This window comes from Lottia gigantea (assembly GCF_000327385.1).
Source record: "Lottia gigantea unplaced genomic scaffold LOTGIsca_20, whole genome shotgun sequence".
NCBI classification, from domain to species: Eukaryota; Metazoa; Mollusca; class Gastropoda; family Lottiidae; genus Lottia; species Lottia gigantea.
This window is the reverse complement of record NW_008708401.1, coordinates 2004345-2023529: the sequence shown is the minus strand read 5'-3', so window position 1 is coordinate 2023529 and position 19185 is coordinate 2004345. Positions and strand designations below refer to the sequence as shown.

Sequence of the window (19185 nt, the reverse complement as noted above, 5' to 3'; positions counted from 1 at the left end):
GTATATTATATATATAGTACATTATGGATATACAATGCTTCAACTTTCATTCTCCAATTCAAAATATAATACAAAATATAACAGATCTCAAAATTAACAGAAAATAACAATATGAAAAGGTATAAGTAGGTTTTTATGTCATTTGTTATTCAGGTTTTGTAATTCTATGGCGGTTCAACTTGTTATTTTATGACATAATAAAAGGTTTTATGGTTCGATTATTGAAGATTTAAATACAGAATAAACAATTCTACCTAAAGTACATAACAAAAAAAAATCCATCTCAATAAGTTTGTCTTTATGTTCTTAAAATTACCAATAAAATTTGTATAAGGTCATGAACAAACCTTCAGTGATGTATCACAGTTAACTGGTTACTGTTGGGGAAAGGTTAATAATGATTTGAAATAATAAGAATAATATGTGAAAAGAAATAAGAATAATAAAAAAAATAATAATTACTGAAAAAAAAAATGTTTTCACTACAAATTTTTACATTTCTATTGCTATGACTACCAAATATTGCTAAATTTACACTTTACATTTTGTCCACTATATTTCAAATTAAGATTTTAAAATGAAGAAAGCATAGCTCTATAGCTCTAACAACAAATGATGTCTTGCTACAAATTTCACAATGCAGAAACTAAAGCTTCAACTAATTTGAAATATAGTGAACATTATATTATTAACAGTAAGTCGTTTTGTCCTTTGGCACATGTGTTGAGTGAACTCTTTATTTTGCTTCACAGGCACATGAAAATTTGGAATTTACAGAATAAATTCCAAGCTACAAATGCCTGTGATTTTACCCTTATTTGGCTAGAATGAGCCGATTATTATTAATGTGTTGCTAAGCAACAGTTTCTACAACTAATGTGACCATTAACATAACAATTTGGCAGGAAAAATACACAACTGCATAAAAATCAGACTCATTCCAACCAAGTTTTAAATATAGACTACAAACTACAATTAAATATTTTGGGTTCTGGCACTTTTCACTTGGCCTTGGTTTCTGATATGCATTTTAATTTTTTCAATCATTCAAGTCAGATCATGCAACAAATTACAAAAAGAGAGTTGATTGGTTAAAAATTAACCAATCAGATATATACTTAAAATAACCAATCAAAAGATATCTTTGATCAATGGTTGATTTAATTCAATTTCTTCATTTAATAGAATTGAAAAATTTGAATTTAAAATAGAAAATAAAAGACCAATAAAGACACATAAAGAATTTAAAACAAAAAAAGTTGAAAAAGTGGTCATAAAATAATGAGATCATGAACAGTTTTCGTTAGTTTGAACTATAGATTAATTTTTTCTACTCTTATAATTTATTGCTTATAAAATACATCATTTTCACATTTCATGCATCATTTTAATTGGAATTTGTCTAATAACTACTTGTTATAAAATATGTATAAAATTAAAAATAGATTTAATTCCATGATGTTAATTGATATTTCACAACAATAATCATTTTGAATCTAGACCAAAATTTCTAAACTACTTCAAAGATGTCTCTAATTTAAAATTCAAGATTTTCATAATTCCAGCTGAAATCAAATCATGCCTAAAATTTACTAATTTTCTGAAACTGTTTGAATTTTTCATTGTAAAATTGGTTTTTCTTATCTGTAAGAAGGTAAATATTTAAATATTGTTCATCTGTTTCTATTTTTCCATCAATCTAACATTAAGCATATATTTTGATAAATTTTACTCGAAATATTTCATCAAAAACAAAAATCAAAACAATATAAATTAAATCAATATAATTCTATTTGACTTGTTTAGTTTGAAATTATGAAAATCTAACTCTTAACTTTTTCACTGAGCCAATGAGGGAAATTTATTTAAGGATAAATTTAGCATTTTCAACTTCTACAACAGGGAAAAATCTAATTCAACTACATAATTCAAATTTCCTGAGGGAATGAAATAAAACATGAGGTGCCACTTTCATTTAATACCTAGTTATGCTTAACACATGTTCAAATAATTACTTTTTTAGCGTAATTTGTTCGTTTAGTAGGCAAGACAGAAAATATGTCATGTTTTCAAATAATTCATTAACAACCATATCTTGATATGCGTAAGCTTTGAAATTATGGAAAATGTCAGGAACTGAAGTTGGCACCGTCTCAAAGAAAACTGAAGGTATATCACAAAAGGTTGAAGAGTAAAATTGTGTTTTGTTATTTTTTAGACTAAATGGGTAAGTGTATATACAGAAACTGTGCAAATATTAACCACTAATATAGAAGAACACCAGAAAGGGGTGGGGCCATTTTTAAAGGGAGACAAATGTACAATATATATAAAATTTGTATGTATTATATAAGTATATATATATATAAAACGAAGAATAACAGTCACCAAAATGTGGTTAACAATGTAACATACAATAATATAAGGTATATAATGAATATACAAAGATGTGAACATTTGTAGAATATAAGTAGATATAATGTATATTTGTAAAATGTCATGTAACTCTTGTATACTGAATATTACAATGTAATATAGCAGTCTGAGACATACACTACAGTAAACTTTCCCCATAATGAATTCAAAATCAACTTTGTCACCAACCTACAGTCTATGTTAATGTTAGCATTTAATGAGATTCTTTAATTCTACCCTTCATTTCAAATGACATTCTAACGCTGGAAGATAATTACAGAATGAAAACTAACCGATTCATTTTCTAAAGCAGCAATCTACCAAATTACAAAATCAAATTTATAAATTTTTGGCTTTGGTGAAGAATACACATTAATGTAACAATATTATAATATATTTACTTAAAAGAGGTATCATTTTTGTCAATTTTCAGAAGATACATATTATATAGAAATACAACCATATATATATATATATATATATATATATATAGAAATATTAACATTATTATTTACAGTATAATATATTGCTTTTAATTTGTTAAAAATGTTGAATTTTGTTCTCTTGCTGCGATTTAAAAATTATTTCTGAATTTAAATGGACAATTATTGCAAATTTCACAAGAACACTTCATTGTAAAATTCGGTTTTATATTTTCTTCAAATGTCATGGAAAGGTTGTAGGTTTACCTCTTATTATTGCTATGATTATTTTTCTTTAAAAATTGCTGATCAAACAAATGTTAATAAAAATGAAAATTCTGAAATATTTAAGATAAATTCATTAAGAATTGTAAAATTGTAAATGTAAGCAAATGGTTTCTTTAAGCAAAACAAAACAAAACAAATAAGTTTCAAAACAATAGTCATGAACACAAAGAGAAACAGCAATTAAAAAAGTTGTAAAATTATGTACAAAAACAATGTGGTTAAAACAAATAGTTTGGAATAAAAATGTAACAATGGACAAAAAATATTTGTTCATTCGTCATAAAATTTCAAGACAAAAACAACACAAAAATTTGGACGTATAGCTCCATATAGAACATGGACAGTAAAGAAAAATTAAACTTAAGCAACAAAGAAAACATGTCAAATTTCACAACATTAAAAAGACATATTCATGTATAATATGTAGAATTTCTATGTACAAAAAATGGGTCACAAGACACAGCACAATATAACAAGGGGAATAGCCCCAAACAGCACATCAAATGGGAGGTAACTCCAGACGATTATTTTGCATGTTGAACTGGGTTATCTTCCTTGAGACAAAATGGATCCCCCATAATAATAATATTTGCAGCGACCAACAGCAGCTTTAAATTCCCTGTCTCTTTTAAAAATTTCTCCCAGTTAAAATAGATCCACTTAATTGCTGAAATGAGAAAAAAAACAAATAGATAAATAATTAAGAATAAGAAGTACTAAACTCTAATTTTTGTTAAAGTGATCCTTAAATTTTGTTCAAAAAATTACCAGTAATAATGAGTTCAATTTGCGATACATTTAGCACATGAGAAAGCAATGTTAAGACTATTCCTTGTAGGCCTAATCAGGCATCAAATATCAATACAAGTTAACATAAATATATATAATTGTACTGTATCAAGCTGAAAAAAAGAAGTTGAAAGAAACATCTAAAGAATAAGGACAGATCATGCAGAAAAAAGAGAGGTTTATGATAAGTTTAACCATATCATTAGTATCAGAATATTATATCTAGACCTATACAGGTACATTTACTTGAAGTTATGAAACATACTACCTTAGAGAGTACATCTACAGACATAATCATTCTTTTCTATTTTGTATTACTACATTGCATGTGCAAATGTCAAATGTTCATTTTGCTTTTAAGGATAATAGCAAAATGTAGCAAACAACTTGTTGCCACTTTATAACAAAGAATATCAAAAATTTTTGAAATAAAAATTCAGAGCATAATTTGAACATTTGACAAAATTGCCATACTGTAAATCAAGAAGAGCAACATCTATACAGTTTCATAATGTATCTTTATAACAATAGTAAATCACAGAGTATCTTAATGCACATATATTCTGGACACACATGGATTTGGAGGCTCAAAATTGACAGTGAGTTGTGAACACTATTACTGATATGCTCAGCTAAATAATTCCAGTTACTGAGACTAAAGTAGGATTGGTTAAAACACTACCGGTCCCTTTATAATGAATCAGTGTCCTGTGCTAGTTTCTTGATTTATAGTAAATTTATCATGCTGTACTAGTGTTTTATCTAGTGTTCTAGTGTTTATGTAGTGTTAATCTACAGCTGATTAGTCTAATCTGGTTAGTGAATTGACTAGAACTACTTAATACCTTTAAATCCTCTATCTAAGTCTCTTTCAATCAATGATATCCATTCTGAAAACTTGTAGCTATCAATGGGGCCTGTTGGGGAAAATAGTTTAAAAATTACCACATTGAAATTGATATAAATAGTAAAACTCAGAATCTCTATCCTTCATACCAGCCCCTGCTTTTCTAGGGAAGCATGTGATGACTAGAAAAAGATTCCTTTCCCAAAATATAAAAAAAAATCACCAACAAACACCAGGTGTCACCAAACCAAGACAAAATACAACAAATTATAGAAAAATTTGATACTGAATTGGGTTATTTTGTTAAAAAAGCTTTAGTATATCAATAATTTTGCCCAATTCAATATCTTAAGTCTTTAAAGCATAAAAGGGAAAAACTGTTTACCACCAAAAATGTTTTATAAAAAAGCAAAAGTGTCAAAATTAACATACAAGACCTACCCTGCCGAGAAGGTTTGGAGCAAAGCCTGCAGGTTGAGGACTTGTAGCCTGAACATATCCATATCCTTCCTGTGCTGCTGCATAGAGATCTAAAGGACCAGGACTACCAGCTCCTGGATAGCCTCGTGGTGATGTAGCTGTAGTAAATGTTGGCTGACCAGCAAAATTACTCATCATAGCTGCTGCAGCTGCTGCTAAAGTGAAAAGTTCTTTTCTTACTTTGGTCAAATAAATATCAACAGAACGGTCACCTTTATCCTCAATTTAATGAAAACAAGTTTTAGCTGTATGAAGCCAGGCACTCAAATGACTAGAAAATGTATGGTGTATACTAAGAGTCAGCTCTCCTCCAGTTTTTTAGGTTTGGACTTCAACAGAATTCATTCAAATATACAAAGTGAGAATTCTGATTGGTTCTGATTTGGGGTCAAATAGTTTGAAACTTACCGAATCCAGCATTCCTCTGAAGAGACTCTCGTTGTAACGGAGAAGTACTTATTGGTAATGGAGATGTTTCACTTCTTTGAATTTGTGCAGCGGCTAATGCAGCTTGATTAGCAGAATTGATATCAGCATATATAGCAGGGGAAGTAGTTCTATCAGCAGCTCCTCCAGGAACTGACAGGTAACTTATACCAGGGAAGCCTAGACAAAGATACAAGAAGCTCAAAATTAATTTCAAAATTTCAAATATCTTATTTTTGCAATAACACATTTCATTCATAAATATCTCGGAAAATATTTGTTCAAATTACAGAACAGTGACGTAATTCTCCATATCATATCATTTTAGAAATAAATTCAACATATAACACATTATTCAATATACGCTATGCCATGATCTGCCACTATGAAAATGATTTATTTTTAAAAATTTGAGCATAGATTATTACTTAACAGAGCTTCAATTATCATTAAAATGTGGCTTCCCTGGTCATGAATGTTCCCTTGTCCACACACATTGACTACTCTATGTACTACACTGGTACTAACTAATATATATATATATATATACATCAACGGTCCAAGAGGACACTTACACAAATTGTGCTCAAATTTAACAGCACAGCAAGTAAAAACATGCAGAAAAACCAAAAATCTCATTGAATTTTCAAAAATAGGAAAATCTACAAAATGGATCATTTCCAAAATGCTGTGTGCTACCACTACATTACGACCAAGATCTATTTATAGTATCATACGGAGAAAATAATAACTACGATTCAATAGAAGGGTTGAAAGTTTGGGGAATAAAGCAGTAGTAACAGTTATAACTAAGGCAGTTTCTGGAACATGCAGTTCTAATTCTAGACTACAATAAGCTGTATATATATAATATTGTGAGAGTCTTAGTGTGCGTGGGCAATGGCAACATGCATCAAACCAGGGCGCCATTTTGTATCACATGATCACAATTCAACCAATGAGTTAAAAGCTACAAAAGTTATGACTTTAAGCATTGGATATGTTAATAAATGAATGATGAAAATTAAAATACGGCTTCACATGAAATTTGTCCAAAATACACTGAATGTATGTTGTAGAAGCCATATTTGAAATAATGTTCTTTAAAATGCATCATTAATTAACATCCATAACAAATGGCAAAAAAAAAATAATAAACATAGTCAAACATTAAACATCTTTCAACATTCATTTTTCACTCTAAAAGAATAATAAAGAGGCCTAAATGAAATAGATGGACTAATTGGAAAGATTACATTTTGATAAAAAGCAGCAATGTTTCACCCATACAGGTTTATCAAATCATGCTGCAGTTTAAAAGAGGGAAACAGTTTACTAGCTTTATCAACTTTTAATATATATATCATTCTATAAAACAGAGCTGTTTTAGCATGACATTTCACCACTATTTTTATACTAGTAGTTCTTATCTAGGATGTACGTAAATACTAGTAGTTCTTATCTAGGATGTATGTAAATACTAGTAGTTCTAGGATGTACGTAAATACTAGTAGTTCTAGGATGTACGTAAATACTAGTAGTTCTAGGATGTATGTAAAAACTAGTAGTTCTAGGATGTACGAATATCATGCACATGATGATTAATTTGGTAAAATTGTTTTATTTTTTGCTGAATGACATATATTTTTGATATATTTTTAAATTAACCACTTAGTAAAAAAATGTTTGAATTCTAAATTATCTTTTTAAAATTTCTTTTAAGGCACAAGAAATACAGGGATAAAGCCATCACAAAGGGTCCCCTGCTCAATTTTAGTCCTAGCTAGACAAGTGTGGTAAACAATGTCAAACAACAGCCCTGTTCTAATCATGATACTACTGTATTAGTAGACATAAAATATATTGCTGATATACATACATTACATTTATATATAATGACACAGCGACACAAAGTTAGTTACAACCTTGACGTCTGAGTTAAAACATTGCTACTTTTTGAAACCTGACAAAATAAATGCTTAAATTGAATAGAAATGCCAAGAGTGATTCTATACCATTGTAGCTAGAGACTAAATTTCATAGATGATAGAACAATTACATAACAAACATGAAATCGGTAAGACAAATTAAGAATTAAAATCGCATCACTCAAAATTACTATCCTTTCTGAAGGTATAATTGTCCAGGTAAATGAATAGAATTTATAAATGGCATTGTCTTTTAATTGCAGGCAGATTATTTTGTCATTTTTCTGGCATTAAATGTAATTTGGCACTACTTTAAATATGTACAGCCCACCAAGTGTCAAATTAAGTTAAAGGACAAGACCACAATGAAGTATTCTGTACTGAAATTCTATTTTTAAGACTTAAGTTAATTTGACCTTCAAAGGGTCACTTCAAATACCTTAACACTTGAATATTTCATTGTGGTCTGGAATATCAATATATATGTGCACAACCTAAATTGGTCAAAAAATGTAAAAGACAAACTAAGCATAACAAATGTTATAAATAGATACACTTCAATACCAACAAGCAGCACACAATCTCAAAATCATAGTCACACATACTGCAGCATTCAGGTTGATCTCCAGCTTCATCATCACCATCTTCGGCTTCTTTACTGCTGAACACTTATAAACAGTTCAAGCTGTTCATCTTGCATATAAGACATTTCATGGCTGATATTCACATTTTCATTGCATCCAATCAGCTTAAAATTCCTTTATTGAAATTCCACACAAAAGCTTAAACTATGAGCTTAGTTAGATTCTTTGGTGTAGAAAGAGATAGAAAAAGACAGAGATAGCCAATGAAAATGTTTTATTCAAAAGTCATTCAGTCCAGCATAGTGAATAAGCAAAATAGGTTCATAATGAGAACCTATGAACCAATGAAATATGGTAATTTTCTCAAGGACATGACCAATATCATTCAATCAGAGATGAACACAAATTTGATTCCTGGCAGTGAAGAAATCTTTGGGAACAAAATATTGCAGAACTGGAGTTATGGAATAAACAGACAACATGACCAGCATGTACAGGAATATCTACTGGTACTACAGACTTGCTTCCAGAGTAATGGTGCTAATGTTTTTGAAAGGAATTTTTATTCCTATAGTATTTGACTAGAATACTATACCATTTCAGGTTTAAAAGAAAATTTGTCAAATAATATTGGTCCTATCCTTATAAATTGTCACATGACTACAAAATTTCATACAGTTTTTGATGATATTTTTGACTATATTTTGACTACATTTAATGCTATGGGGGAATAGAAAAATTAAGAAATTGACAAGTTTTGGAAAATATTTTGTGTTATGATTTCAAAATTTGGTATCATTGTAGTGTATCTTTACATATTATTTAGCCTGCTTGATTTTTCTGTATTTGTAGATTTCCATCTGCAAATTCATTTTCCTTGCTTTGCATTCATAGTGTTTACTTAGCAAATTCATTCCTGATTCCACTTTCAAAACAGAATATTTTTCATTTTCAGACTTGTCAAAACTTAATTTCTCTTCGTAAAGTCTAAATTTACAACATAATATTTAAATAGGGAATAATTTAAAATGACTGAAAAACAAATAGCACTTTTAAAGAATTTTCAAATATCACTTGAAAAGACACAGTATATTGCTTAAATACACTTATAAATATTAAAGTCTAGCTTCTATTGTGGAGGTATCTAAATCTAAGGAAATTGCACTTACACTTCTAGAATTGTACCAGTAAGTGTAATTCACTTTGTCATTGATCAATTTAAGTGCCAATTCAAGCTTGTTGCTTTGAAGCATGCCACAATTTGTTTTGAATCTAAAGCAAAGATTGAAAATATTTTGTAATCACTTCTTCCTTCTGAACACTTTCATAAAATTTTCTGCAAATTTTTTTTTTCAATTCTAAACATATCATTAATTGAATCAAAATTTTTTCATTTCAATGGCAGAGTGAATTGCACTTTAACCTAAAGATCATTTGAGGCATGACAAATCTAGTTTGACATATTTTAGCAATGATCTAAATCTATTTTTCAAATTAACTCTATGTTTCACATCATTGACTATCATTGTCCTAAATAAACTGATGATTTCCATATCTTTCAAATCACATCAAGGGAATGTTTGGGAAAATGTTTTGTTCAAAATGTGAGAAGAAATTGAAATGAGTTGTTTTTAAAAATAGTAATTTCTTAAAAGTGACGTAAAAAAGGTATATATTTGATTTTGCATCATTTTGATTTTTAAGCAAGACTTTAATATTATACAGAATTTTTTTTTATAAATAATTTATTTCCAGAATTAAATCCTAATTTCATGAATTTCAACATAAGAAAAAAAATTTTTTTTTTCAAATTTCATGAATTTATGATATAATTTTCATTCAATTTTGGGGAATTTTTTTTGTCAGATTTTTATAAACACAACAAGACAACAATTATAATGTGATTTTAAAAACACATCTTATATACAAACAAGGAATAAATATTACAATTTCAAAACCAAGGGGTCCTGTTTATAGTTACATAGAAATCCTTACTGTCATAATATCATAGCTTTACGATAATTTTACCCAGACAATCAAGAATTACGATTTGTTGATCTCATTTCTGTTTTTATATCATACAATCAGATTTTATTTGATACACAGGTGACAAGATATCAAATTATTTATTAAGAAGCCGCAGACGCCTTCATTTTGAACTTGTAATTAGGGTAGATAGAAATAATTTTTTTAAAAATCGCGATAATTTTTCTCGACAAAGGTTAAATAATTAAAGTACAATTTTAAAAATAATTCTCCTGCTAGTAATATTTAGAATTGAGGAACCCTGAAAGACTGGCACAGGCAGAAAACAGAGGTATGGTGGTGACTCAACAATCATGATAGAAAATCAAAACAGAGTTATCTCCTCTTGCAATCAAGAGGGAATAACTCTCAATAATTTCATGAAAAATACTGAGTTTGGCCATTGGATAATACCAATGACTTAATTATGGCTTTAACAATTACATACTAAGCTATGACACTTGAAGCTAGCTAGCATGACAATTTAACTAAGCAAAGAATCTTTAGATATAAACTTTAAGGAGAAAATAGAAGACAAAAATATCCCTTTTAAGTCCCTTTGAAAAGGATGCATAGCTGGTTGTAAGGAAAATACAAATAATATTGAATCAATGACTTTGGCTATGCGTTGCAGCACCAATAACGCTTATTGCTATGGCGGTAAGTGGACATACAAAATTGAAAATATAACAAAGTGACCCGTTTTATGGTCAACTGTACCATACAATGATGATAAAAACATATTTAGAATATCAAACAGGCTTATATAACAGATATATATGGAAGTGAAAACACAAAAAAGAAAACTTGAACACGCAGGGAATGCCATATGTAAACTTCCAGTTGAAACTCAATTGCCCTTTACCACCCACGACTGAAAGTGGACTCAACTGCACAATAAAATGCAAACATTATTCGGAGAGTCCACTTAAAATCAAGGGTGTATAAGTAGCAAATCTGGGTTATGTCTTGGTCACAGCATACCATTATAAATACACACACACTATTTCAAACCCTAAACTGATTGACTAACCAGAAAACTTCCTTGCTCTAGCCCCTATAATGATATAGTGGTAAAAAATAGGGGCTCATGAAATTTCGATGTTTATTAATCCTGCCTTCTCACTACTGACTACCACAACTAAGAAACATTACAATAAGCATTTCAGTTATTTTGGAGCTCCATTTTTAGCGATTCCTGTGTTGAAGTTCTGACATGGTTTGTAGGCCTAAGACATGTCTTGAACCTTATCAGTCATGTTACTACATTCAAACTGTAACTGAACCTTTTCAGCTTTAAATTAAATGTTTCACCCAATCAATTTATTTGCTTAAAACATTAAATGCATGTTCTGATAAGTATTGCACTATGTAAAATCATGAAATGTTTCTATCATTATAACTAAGAAATGGTCGAGAGCCTAAGATGAGCCATAAATCAGGGCTTGAGCAAGAAAGACCTTAAGAAAGAAGATACTAAAAGCAGAAAGTCTAAATATAATAGCGTTCTATGGCACAACATATTCACATTATGGTGATAATAATATAATAATTAATAATTAATAATAATATTATATTTATATATAATATATGTACAGAGTATTTGACAAAAATTTTTTAAAATGAATGTAAAAACACTGGATTTTGGTAGCAATTGATTAAAAATATCATAAAATATGATAAAATAAAATTCACAAAATAGCAATTCAAATCCCAAAATATTCATGCATACATCAGTTATCTATAAAATGGGAGATAACTGTGCTTAAAATGATGAAAGGTAAAGAGTTATCTTTCTTGATGTATTGCAATGAAATAAAAAAAAATTCAGGTAAACACAACCAAATTAAAAAATCTTCAATTACGTCATAAAACCCAATCAAAAGCTACCAAAATATCCAAATAATGACACAAAAATACAAATTTGACAAAAAATCTGAAAAAAGGTGTTTTGGCACGAATTGAAAGACACATATCTGTGCCACATAAAACAGCTTGCCCAACATGTTCAAAACATAAGGTGCACATTTCAAAAAATAAAACCACTTAGTCTGGTATTTGGTGGGAATTTCATGTCAGCTGCTATCAACATGCTTTTATTATTTGCCATTTGATTTAAAATATATTTACAAATGCCATCATTATTAACAGATCAAAACAAGATTTTGAAAATACCTGCAAATGTATTTTGAAAATTTTCAAAAACCTCAGAATTCAAATAAAGTCATGAAATTTTCTCATAAAAAAACATTCAAATTTCAATGCAGAAAATTTTTTGCAAGTCTTCGATTTGAATAAATTTGATTGAAATGTTGACCAAACTGACGTATGAAGAAATCCCCAGAACCCAGAATCTCGTTGCCTTGTCGTCATGTAGTACATTGTTAAAAACACTGATATGTCAGTTCAAGTTGCATATGAAATGAATCATAACGCCACCTTCTCCGAATAAAAAAGAAACTATCCTAGAACCCAAGTGGTGTATCAGGATACCATGAGGCTAAATGAAGTAACTCCATACCTGGATAATAGTAGCCAGCTGGGCTGAAGGCTGGGATCCCTCGGCCATACGCAGCAAAACCAGGAATGCTGGGTAAATAGCCTGAAATATACCATCCCAAAAACATAAAAATCTGAAAGACTACAGAATTATTAAGCTAAATGATTTCTACAAACAATTTATCTTATATCACCTATATAAGCAACAAAATTGTTTTCTTTAAATTTAGTTTCTTGTATGTATAATATGCAAATAGTTTCAAAATAGCTGATGTACTTTTCATCGTAAAAAAAAAAAGGAGCGAAGTTAAAAAATATAGCAAATGTCAAAATAATTCTCATTTTAAAAAAACTCTATCTACAAGTTAAAGATGTCGAAAACAAATACTCATTATATATATTAAGGTAAATTTGAAACATTTAATGGTAAGATGTTGAACATTGATGGAATAAAGGGAAATTATTGATAAGGGTCAAAAACACAAAAATAATAATTTGAAATCGAGAGGATGAATTTTTTCACAAAAAACAACATGTTTGACAAGGACATGCAAGGAAAAAATAAAATTATGAATTAATGAATAAATTAATTAATTAACTTCGTGCAATTCTTTGAAATTAAGACCTCAATTACCAGTTTTCATGCTTTAATTAAAACTATAATAATCAAGAGATTATTAATTAGATCATGCATGGATTAACGATGAAATGATAGAAAAAAAAATGTTTCATCATTTTCTTCTTTCCATACCTACCTGTGAATAAAATATATTCGAAATAGTAGAAACTTAGTTTCCATGGCAACTGAACATAATTTAAGGAATCAGGATTCAAAAACAAATTTGGAATAAAAACTAAACAACATAATAGCAAAGCTGTAAACAAAACAAATCAACATGCATATATTTACAAGCAAAAACACATAAAATCTATGAATATTTTTGCTCCATTATTGAGTCATTTTGTAATGAGTTCAATTTTGTAATCATATGAATTTTTTAAAATCAAACTTTCAGTTCATTTTCATACTTAAAAAGTTACATTGAATCATTTACAGAATATATCATAAAAAAATCATTACATATCTTATAAACTCAAAAGTCAACTTAGATATCAATATATTTCCCACATATCTGCCAAAAAGTTTGATGCCTAATTTTTCTGATATACCGGGTAATGGCATATTTCCTTAAGGAAAAAAATTGTTGAAAATTTGTCTCATTCATAAATACATACTATGAATTTCCAGTTAAACATGACTGGCTAATTGAGATAAAATTTTAAGAGCAAACATTCATAGATTTGACAGTTTTGAATTAAATTAACAAAGTGAAGTTGGTTAGAGTTAGTATTGCAGAATAAAGCAGTTAGTATGGGGTAGGTAATAAAACATGCAAATAATTCTTTGTTTCATCCAATAGATACATAAACCTTTTTCAAATTTTTGTAAGTGACTTTTGCCCAAAATCCAGAAAGACAGTCTTCCCAATAGCTTTTGAGGTGTTGATGAAACAAAATATTTCCATGCATTCATTTAGATTAATCTCCATTTTGATCAGTGAAATACAGTTTTTGTATCAAAAACCATATTTCAGCAAATCCCAACAACTCATTGCCTGGTCACAGCCGACTAAATTATCTTTTAAACTCTTCAAATTGTACGTGAAAATAACATCATTTCATTCTAAAAATTCTAAATTTTCAATTCAATCAAAGTCATATTTGTGGCCAACGACATGGCAACGAGAGTTTTCAGTAATGGAGATCATTTCAGTGTCCATTCATGCAACTTACACATATCCTGTAGATTGACCATATCATTCGGAACTTCCCACACCACCTCACCATCTTCCGTAACTATGGATACGATTAGAAAAAGGGACAATCAGATGTCACAGCAGAATAAAAAGCACACACAATGATGACAACGTACACTAAATAGTAGGCAGCCGTCACATTTGAAAAATTCACACTAAATTAAGTGGTGCAATTCTAAATATTTATATATATAACTGTATATTATATATATATATTACAGATATGGGGTGCATTCGCTCAGAAAATTATTGGCCAACGACATTGACCACGCCATTCTTTTGCTTCCTAGTTACAAGATAGCAGATACCACACGGTGAAATACTAATCAACTCCTGCAGACCACCGCGACCACCAAATATAGTAAGTCTGTTAATTTACAATTCTCAAACCAATACCAAATCATGATTTAGTAAAGCAATGTAATTAAAAACACATATGAAATGTAAAAAATCAGCTATTTTGTATTCCTTGGTCTGTAGAAGTTATATGATAATATGATATATTTTTTTATATGGTGGAGATATAGATATAATATATATATAAATACATACTAAATTCATTTACAGCGTGAAATTGGTGTCAATTAAAGCAGGTAAAAAAATCAAAAACTCTTTCTGATTGGTTCAAAGTTTTTTGAATTTTTGAAAATTTAAATTGTATCCAATCAAAAATAGTTAATGGTGATTGGACAATCCAAGCCTCGGCCTCATGCTCCAGGTACCCAGTGTATTAGTGACATCAGTTTCTACAACTTGCTGTGGTCTAACCCCATTAAAACATTGAATCTATGTCATGCAGTTTGTCAAAACCGGGACCGATCTAACTAATGTTACTTGCGCTCTAAACTGTACACTACTGTGATAGACTCGCTCATCCAGCCAACAGACACTAACTGTCACCAAGATGTCTGGTTGAGGGAGGCTATCATAAAGTAATAACCATTATTACTACTTTGGATTTAGTTTTTCAAGTATAACTATTCACTATACAGAATATATAAAACCACTACTTAGCATGCAAGTTTGAACTGGTTGCCATGGAAAACAAGAGGCCAAAGGTTACGAGATGACTGAATAGGGGTTGTCCAAGTGCACTCTGAATAAAATATACTAACCGAAAGCCCCTCTCGCTAAGCCTCGTCCACGTGCTAATTGTGTAGGTAACATAACTTCTTTTGGCTGAGCTTTCTTACATTCAACCTGTAAGGACAAAAGAACACAGCCATGCCAATACAAGTCAAATATAAAAATAGAGTTAACTCCCTTGTATTGAACATTGAATATTTTCTGTATGCCAGAGGACCTAGCAATGGAGATAAATGCACTTTTATGTTAGTTTTTTTTTCAGACAAGCTCAATTTAAAATGGGCTTTCAATTCTTCAGGTTGTGATTAATTTTGAGATGAACTTACCATTTTACCCATTATTTCGTGGAAATGTATTTCACAAACTTTTTCTACTGCATCTTCCGTTTCAAAAGTAACAAACCCGAAACCTGCAAGAATAAAAACAGTGACTATTAAACATTTTGAAAACTATTCTAGAAAGATGAAGAAAATCTACCAATCTGACTCATTCTAAAAATAACGCAAATAAAAATTGTACTTTTGTACACAAATTAACCTAATTTTTCGACTGCCATTTATTAACAGTAAAGTGGGCAGTACCTAATTAGTTTAGAATTGTATTCATCGCATGTAAAAATAATCTGCGGGTGTTTGAATAAGTTAAATTTAGAATGAGTAGGATGGTAGGTATTGAGACTGTATTAATCTAGTCTATGATGGTATGCGGATATCAGACACTGCTACATTGTACGTCGCCCTACGGACAATGAAGCCGTCTGTTTACGAAGGGAGGTAATATCAAATAATTGACATTAATGTTTACACTTGTAGCATATCATTGAGGTGTGGTGAGACTTTATAGTTCACAGAATATTTTACTCTTAAAAAAACACAGGGACGTGATATGAAAAATATGTTAGAAGTCAGGACATGAAAGGAATACCATTAATGGTGTTTTCGGTATTTCGGCCATTTCCTGGTCAGGTCATATTTAGATAGAGCTCATTGACGTCTGAGTATTAAGTCAATGGTAATGTTTGAACTCGCGTACTCGGTATACAGTGTAAGTTTAATCCATGTTGGTCATACCAATACCAAATGTTAATCAACCCACATCCAATTATCACTGTACTTTTAGGGGTAGATATTTTGATATTACAGTAGATTCTCTCACCAAAGATGGATATCAAATGAGTAGAAGTCACAATTGGGGTTATTGAAACATCAGAACCATAGCCTTGGAAGATTATCATCAGCACCTGATGGCCTAGCAGATGGAAATCCAATTCGCTGCCTATAAAGCTACAGAGCAAATCAATTTTGTACACATTGATTGGCAAGTTTTTATCAATAAGCATGAATATATTAAACATGATTTTGTCATCATTTGTGGATAAAAATACCAATTAGTGAGACAATCAATATATTCTTTACCAGAAATATGCATAAATTAAAAATATTGTGACAGATAATGACCCAATAGACCTTGAAAATGTAGTTTAATTGCGATATCTTTAGCATAAGGTCCCTGAGTAGACTATAATAGAACTTTATATCATGAAAGATGTTTGTCTGTCAAATACACTTTATACTTTTCACCACAAAGTCTGTTACATGTGAAGGGGTCTTGTAGTTGGTTAGTGGAAAAAAGTTACCTTTGTGTAGTAAATAACTTTGGGTAATGATATGTATGTCTGATACTACTAGTAATGCCACAATTACTTTGTAGCACTATCATGCACATCAAATTAAACTTATCAATGCTTGGAAAATTCAAATATACAAAAACTGAGCTACCAGTAGATATAAATTGAAAATGGAATCATTTAATCATATATTAGATGTTAAATAACCAAGTAATTCTTGAATCAGGATATATTTTGATCTTTTTACTGCCCTATACTTCAGATGATTTTTATTTGAAGATTTTTTCTCGACCTCCTGGTAGAAATATTATTTCAGAATACTATACATTATAATCTAAACACCATGCTTTGTTTTCACTCTTAGGTTCAAAACAAACTACATTGATGGCAGTATATAATTGATGGTATGGTAGAAAGAATTAATAGTTTTAACACTTGCTTGTCAATCACTCTCACCTGTCAATAATACTCACTAACCTTCCTCACTAATCACTTGCTTTGCCAATATATTATTTATCAACTACCAGGAGTCATTTGCAACCAAGTTGCTAGCAGATGTTGGTAGACATTTTTTGCCAAAATGTCAAACATACACTATTATCTCTATAGATTCAAAGTTAATTCTTTAAAAATCTTTCTGGATTCCCTCCAAATACCTTGATGAGTTGATCAGAAAGTCAAATTAATATGAGACAATAGTGTATTAGATTTCTGGTGACTTGAAAAAAGCGTTAATCTTTTGGTAAGCTGCAACATCTTATTTAAAACAGCTGAATAAGTTCTCCCTCTCTAATAGATCCTTATTATTTTGTAAAGGTGCTCTTGTTCAACACTTATCTGAATTTCCACCCAAATCACCAGAAGATAAGAAGAGTTAAGGTTAGGAGAATGTCTACCTTAGAGAAGCTACACATATGGACCCAAAATGTCCACAATTTGACTCTTAAGCTTGACATCTATATTTTCACTTGTCAGTATCATGACAATGTCAAACTTATTATTATAGTTTTGATCTATATTCTAGAATTCCCTTCCAGCAAAACATCTCTTTATTGTTCTAAACAATACATTGATTAATAAAAACAAAACAATCTAAAACAAACAGAAAAATAGCTTTTATATGTGTTAACTATTAGTGGGCAATCAATAATACAGGATACAGTAGATTATATATCTATATTCTGTGTTAAAGAGATAGCAAAAGGTCTTTCTGGTAGGTCTAGGAGCTGAGAGACTTTATGCTATCCCATATGGCAGTGTCAAGTAAATCTGATATGACCTTGGTAAGTGTTGACAGGAATCAAATGATCCATCATACTGACATATTTATTCCCATAATGCATCATTCAGATCCAGATTGAAAAGTAGCATAAGTCGGATATTCTGGAATGGTAATGGTCTGAATGTCAATGGATAAATGGATATGCCAGGAATCTTTTACAATTCTTTAAAACAAGATCAAATAGGCCTATTAATGTTTAGTCCACATTGACATTTTGTTGGAGACACTATTAGATTCAATTAAGATGTAGTTTTTATTAGAGATCACATCAAAGGAGGTAAAAATAGTCAACTTATGAATAATAAAGGGAGATAAAGACATTCTCTTTGAAATCATTGTCACTTTTTTATCTTCATCAACAGAAGAATGTATTAAAATCAATATTACATTAAATACCCATGATTTCACTGAGTTCTAGCAAGAAAACTTGCTAATTATCATTAAATCGTAAGAGTAAGTGAGGCGAGAAAACACCATGATTAACTTATAGAAAAAAGGTCTCCAGAATGAGAAAACAATGAAGATGTAAGTAATGGAACTGTCATAAAGTCATGATAGCATGATCTAATCTGGCAACATATATAAACATTTGTCTCTGTATCACACTTGTATCATAAATATCATTGTACTGATAATAAACAAACATTTGTGTTATGGTGATAAACAAAAC

General features: G+C 29.9%; 2 protein-coding genes across 2 annotated transcripts in view; both read right to left on the bottom strand.

Annotated features, from left to right (window-relative positions):
- Positions 1-3755: 3755 nt before the first annotated feature.
- Positions 3756-15975, bottom strand: LOTGIDRAFT_149981 (hypothetical protein). Its single transcript, XM_009053731.1, has 8 exons — positions 15933-15975; positions 15636-15720; positions 14498-14560; positions 12726-12806; positions 5650-5847; positions 5203-5393; positions 4757-4831; positions 3756-3789 (listed from the first exon to the last, which is right to left on the bottom strand). Exons 1-7 carry the CDS (start codon positions 15942-15944, stop codon positions 4790-4792), a joined length of 672 nt encoding a protein of 223 aa, XP_009051979.1. The 5' UTR covers positions 15945-15975; the 3' UTR covers positions 3756-3789; positions 4757-4789.
- LOTGIDRAFT_73638 (hypothetical protein) overlaps positions 15658-19185 on the bottom strand; it is a gene marked incomplete at both ends in the record, with an annotated part of 36612 nt that continues 33084 nt past the window's right edge. Inside the window, 2 exons of the mRNA XM_009053589.1 lie at positions 15658-15779; positions 15929-16015. Of these exons, the coding sequence (XP_009051837.1) occupies positions 15658-15779; positions 15929-16015 (209 nt within the window). The remainder of the gene's footprint in view (positions 15780-15928; positions 16016-19185) is intronic.

Excerpts from the sequence above, each read along its gene's own strand:
- LOTGIDRAFT_149981 (XM_009053731.1), bottom strand. Across the intron at positions 14,561-15,635 it reads CTTAGCGAGAGGGGCTTTCG|TTACGGAAGATGGTGAGGTG; the intron begins GTTAGTATATTT and ends TCGTATCCATAG. Across the intron at positions 12,807-14,497 it reads GGTCAATCTACAGGATATGT|GCTATTTACCCAGCATTCCT; the intron begins GTAAGTTGCATG and ends GGTATATTTCAG.